The sequence below is a fragment of the Anabrus simplex genome, chromosome 1 (assembly GCF_040414725.1).
Source record: "Anabrus simplex isolate iqAnaSimp1 chromosome 1, ASM4041472v1, whole genome shotgun sequence".
Taxonomy (NCBI): domain Eukaryota; kingdom Metazoa; phylum Arthropoda; class Insecta; order Orthoptera; family Tettigoniidae; genus Anabrus; species Anabrus simplex.
Window position 1 is genome coordinate 1,429,306,614 of NC_090265.1, and position 6,000 is coordinate 1,429,312,613.

The window sequence follows — 6,000 nt, forward strand, 5'->3', positions numbered from 1 at the left end:
TATGTATATATATATGTGTACCACATCTCCTCCTAAACCATTGGAGCGATTTCAATAAAATTTCGTAAACTTATGACTTAGTATCAGGAGACAAACCGCGTTGGGATAAGACACCCAAAACACCCTTAGGGGAGGGCGGCGATGGGGATGAGATTTAAAATTAATCGAAAATAGTGTCGAATCCATACTTTTCGGGGTCGCTGAGGTGAATGTGACAGTTCGGATTTTTTAAAAGTCCAAGTTCAGCCACCTTTGGGGCGGGGGACGAGGGGGAATGAGATATTAAAATAATCGGAAATGGAGTCGAGCCTTACTTTCCAGGATCGCTGAGATGAATAGTGACAATCTGGTTGCCGTTTAAGACAATGTTCAGTCACAATCGGCAGGAGGGTGAGAGCTGGTGAAGAAAAGAAACTGTAAAATGTGACCGAGTTTAAGGACGTATATGTGTAGGTTCTAACATACTTCTCAACCAAACTTGCTACACATATGACTTACTATCTCGAAGAAATTTCTATGGGGGTGCGATTCCCGTAGTACCCTTAAGGGCGGGGCAGAATTATAAAGATACAGGAAGAGGGGTGACATAGACAACGACAAATATTAATGACAGTCCATATTTGTCGGGTTCGCTGAAGTGAATAATGACACTCCGGATGTCGTTGAAGTCCATGTTCAGCCCCCATCAACATGGAGATGAGAAGGGGTGGAAAAGAAAATGTCCAAAACGACGTAAATTACGATGGGGATTTCGCCATACGTAATTTTTCAAGTGAAGGCCGGGTTGGAGAATTTTCACTGTAATGGCAAGCCCCGTTGCCTACTGCCAATCTCAATCGAGTTGGGGAGTTTTTATTGTGATGGAAGATACTCACTCTCCACCTGCCATTTTACATCCTCAAAAATACTATCCATGTGATTTTAATGCCATAAAGCCAACATAACAGGAATACTAACGCAGTGAAGTGCTTTTTAAAAAATGTCTCTGCGTAAGTACAAATTCAAAGAATATATAAAAATGAGAATAGATAGTTGGAGGATTTTTTGTTTCATTTAATTTACGGACTAGGCATGAAAAGTTCATCGATTCAGTTGCTTGCTCTGTGTATTAATCGCTAGACTGAGTGGCTGAGACAGGAGAGCAGTGTTTTTTTTTTGAGCCCAATTCGGTGAGTTCTATTCCGATGGTGTTTGAAGATGTTCCCGATTTCCAGCCTCTTCTCAGTAGATTTACATGTACATCAAAGGACTCCTGTGGAGATAAATTCCGTCACATCAGCGCCCTAAAATAGTTATAAGGAAAGTAAATAGTAATAATAGACAGAGTACCGAGGGGAAAGATGTTGCCCGTACTGAGGGATTATGGCATTAAGTGTAGATAATTACAAGTAATCAGAGACAATTATGTCGACAATTGGGATACAGTGAGAAGTGATGGTAGAATGAGTTCATAGTTCAAGGTACTTACAGGGATTAGCCAAGGCTGTAATATTTCACCTTTGTTGTTCATAGTTTACATGGATCACCTACTGGAAGGTATAAAGTGGCAGGGACGATTCAGTTAGGTGTAAATGTTGTAAGCAGTTTGGCCTATGGCGACTACTTTGTCTTAATGACAGGCTGAACTGAAGGTCTGCAAACTAATATTTTGCAACTTGAGAATAGGTTCATTGAGTATCGTGTGAAAATTAGCCTTTCAAATAATAAAATGACGTCAGCAGGGAGGAAACCTAAGAGAATTGAATATCAGGTTGGGACTACACAGGATGTGTATTCTCCCAGGATGGTAGGATAGAAAATGAGGTTGAATAAAGTTACAGCAAAGCCAATGAAGTGAGCTGACAGTTGTGATCAGCAGTATTCTGTAGGAAAGAAGCCATCTCTCGGACGAAACTATCTTTACAGCAGGTCTGTTTTCAGGCCAACTTTGCTGTACGGGAGTGAAAGATGGGGGACTAAAGATTTGTTAGTCATAAGCTACAAGTAACAGACATTAAAGTAGTGAGAATGATTGCTGGTACAAACAGTTGGGAACAATGCCAGGGAGGTACTCGGAGCGAGTAAATAGAAGGTAAATTAGGAATGAACTCGATGGATGAAGCTGTACGCATACACCGGCTTCGGTGGTGGGGCCATGTTCTGCGAATAAAGGAGGACAGGTTACGTAGGAGAATGATGGACTCGGACATTGAGGGCAGGAGAAGTAGAGGGAGACCAAGACGACGATGGTCAGACTCAGTTCCTAATGATTTAAAGATACCGGGCGAGTTGGCCGTGCGCGTAGAGGCGCGCGGCTGTGAGCTTGCATCCGGGAGATAGTAGGTTCGAATCCCACTATCGGCAGCCCTGAAGATGGTTTTCCGTGGTTTCCCATTTTCACACCAGGCAAATGCTGGGGCTGTACCTTAATTAAGGCCACGGCCGCTTCCTTCCAACACCTAGGCCTTTCCTATCCCATCGTCGCCATAAGACCTATCTGTGTCGGTGCGACGTAAAGATAAGAGGTATGAAACTAAACGAGACCACAGAGCTAGTTACAAATATATCATTGTGGAGGCGTTTATTAAATAGACTGAATCTTGCAGACTGAATGCTGAAAGGCATAACAGTCTATGCTACAGATGTATAATAATAATAATAATAATGATGATGATGATAATAATAATAATAATAATAATATTATCATCTTGCATTCTGTACCGTCTAGTTCTTCCTAATATGGGATAGGATCGGGGGAGGTTTTCGCGAAATAGATGCTAGAACATCCTAATACGTTGTTAAGTGGAGTATTGAAGGAGGGATGATGCTGCGGAAAACTACATCTCAGATGGACGAATACGTCATCGTTACTCATAGCCGGTTAATTTAATTCTGTCCGCCTCCGTAGCGTAACGGTTAGTGCCCTTGGGGGCCCGGGTTCGATTCCCGGTACTGCCAGAAATTTAAGAATGGCAGGAGGGCTGGTATGTGGTTGAAATGGTACATGCAGCTCACCTCCAATGGGGGTGTGCCTGAAAAGAGCTGCACCACCTCGAGATGAGGACACGAGTTTACTACTAATTTAATTCTGCTTCGCTAGTTACTCATAGCTGTGGCTGATAACATACTTCTTGAGTACTGACAAAATATTTGAATTTCGTCTTGCATTGAACCGAACATTAGCCTCAAAAATCCAACCAGATGATAACATTATAGCCCCTTGACTGCTGTGTGGGGCTATAGTGATAGGTATGAAATACAGAGCAGGAAGTTGGTGATCGGATGTACGAACGTCGCAACAAAAAGCTAAAGGAAGTGACGTCATTTTAATATAACCAGTGTTGATGATAAATGTGGACGCTAGTTAACTAGTGTAAAGAGTTAATTGTCGTCACTAGTAGAGAGATCATTTCCACTTGTCAGGGAGTGAGTTAACTGCCGACCGCTGACTGCCTGACTCACTCATATGGAGATCTCACTTCCTCCTCCAATCATTTCCTACGAGACAGTGTGTCTCTGAGGAAGACCTTGGTTCGAGTAGATCCACCTGTCATGCTGCATCAGAGGAGATTAAAATAATTGTTGATTCACCTTAAACTTTACTGCGAAACGAAACTAAAACAAGGCGGGTGGGGCGAGGGGAGGGGGTTAGTACTGGATTCTCATAGAAGGCAGTCGTCATCCGAAATACGGCTTACACATGTGGGATTGTTGAAATAAAAATTGAGGTCCCTGTAGTTCGGATTCTACGTAAAATTATAGTCATGATACCAATGTCACATTAAGCTACAATCTTGTTTACCTTTCTTAGAGGTGGCGAGGGAGAATTGGGGGGGGGGGGCGGAGGGTGTTCAGTGATGCGAGGAACTAATGTTGGCCAACATAACCCTGTGTCTCGTAAAGGATACCACAGTCATTCCAAGTAAATACTGGGGTAGGTCCTTCTTGCTAATTCAGGAGCTTCTCTTGAAATTTTAGGCCCGTATAATTCCGGTTACATACACAGCCATTAATCTCACAGTTTCATATGCTATCCAGTAGTTCACCTCACCTTCCACGTACTCATACATGCAAGTTCACGGGGCTGATGACCAAATATATATAATTACTATTTGCTTTACGTCGTACCGTCACAGACAGGTCTTATAGCGACGTTGGGATAGAAAATGACTAGGAGAGGGAAGGAAGCAGCCGTGGTCTTAAGCAAGGTACATCTCCAGCATTTTCCTGGAGTGAAGATAGGAAACACGGAAGGCCATCCTCAGGGCAGCCGACATTGTGGTTCGAACCCACAATGTTCCGAATGCAAAATCAGTATTATACACAGTGTCAATTTTAGAACTCGTTCTGTCCGACGGATTGACGTAAACTAACACGTACGAGAAACATTATACATGATTATAAATTTCGTGTTCGAATACAGGTTCCGAAAGCAGGATCTTATAGTCACTGCCACTTATACAGAAATGCACAGCTGAAAACGTTTTTTCAATCAAGTTTTCAACATTCATGGAATAATTGGACTTCCAGATTCTAAATTTGATAAAAACCAACACTTTCTGTAGTTTTTGTTTGAGAATCATGGTGGAACGTCACTATAACAATATATTTGGTGAGCGAATTATTTGTTAATGATTGTTTCTTCCAGCGCTGATGGGACAAGAGTTGTGTAAAGTCGTCTTTAATGATGTCGTACTTATGTGGCTTGATATATCTAACTGACTGTTTTGTTTCAGCTGGAGGAGGAGGCGTGCTCGAGCCACCCCCTGGACTCGCAGGGACCCCGCTTGCTCTGCTCCAACTCTCCCCGACGACGTTGCAAGCAATCGGGGAGGCCACGGCATCTTGCGAGCCTGGAGTTAGCACCGTGCGGCTCACTGCTGTAGAAGATCAGCAGACAGGATGTGTCTCCTTGCCGTCAGCCCTCGTTCCTCACTGTCGAGAAATCGACACTGAGGTAGGCTTCGTCTGCAAGAAGTGTCGGCTTGCATTCCCCGGAGAGGCAGGTTTGTTGGGTCATCAACGAGTGTCGTGCTATCCAGGAAAATCTGCCGATCAGCGAGGCGCGGTTCGACTCACTCAACCTCAGTACGAATGTAAACTTTGCGGCGATAGGTGTTCGTCCATATTACAGTTTAAAAGGCATTGTGATTCTGAGAACCACATGTCGAGACTGAGAGTTATGAATCAAGAACGTCCTCATCCGAGTCCGACATCAACGGTTGTTACTTCACCTCCACCCCCTCAGCGAATGACTCCGGTAGTGCCACCACCGGCATCGGTGTCTCCCTCAGAGGGGTTGTCACACGAGATGGAAGATGTTGTGAACCAAATTACGCTGCTGGCAGCAAGGGCGGCAGCCGAGAGTTCGGCTCCAGGCGCTCCAACCGACTCGAATGCCAACATCAAGGATGGACTTGCGAGAGACTTCTGTCAGCCACAGGATCCTAAGGGAGGCAAGCGACTCTTGCATCCTGGGGATGTGTCATCTGCTGTCACGTCAACTTGTTCACCTGTGGCGGTGCCCAGCACCGGTCAGTAGCACTTTGTACGGCAAGGTAACGTGAAAAGATGACCCTTCCTTACCTTACCGGCCACTACGAGAGAGCGTGACGTCACCACCACCATATTATTGTAACTAGGAACTCGCATTTTAAAAATCTGTAACAAAAGAAAAGTCTTTGTTAAAACATTTTTAAAAAGTAATAATTAAACCTCGCTATTCTTTAATGCATAATTATTATACAATGACAATTTTAACTCCAACACATGACATTAATAAACAATTCCTAATCACCTGCAAAAATATATTTAAGAAGTATATATTGACACATATTTTTCACTGTCAATGAAAATAAATCGTGTCATTTATTATTTTGAAGAAAAAATGAGGTTACTTAAATGTCGATTTGATGTAGTTTAATGCAAGGAATAGTGTATGATGTTCGTAGTACATAGCATAGTCTGTATCGGTTTAATTTTTAAATGTCTTCTTTGAATTAAGAATTGAAAATATGTTTT

General features: G+C 43.0%; 1 protein-coding gene across 1 annotated transcript in view; it reads left to right on the forward strand.

Annotated features, from left to right (window-relative positions):
* zfh2 (Zn finger homeodomain 2) overlaps positions 1–5,521 on the forward strand; it is a 381,104-nt gene extending 375,583 nt beyond the window's left edge. The window contains exon 8 of the mRNA XM_068225879.1: positions 4,716–5,521. Within this exon, the coding sequence (XP_068081980.1) occupies positions 4,716–5,521 (806 nt within the window). The remainder of the gene's footprint in view (positions 1–4,715) is intronic.
* Positions 5,522–6,000: the final 479 nt, after the last annotated feature.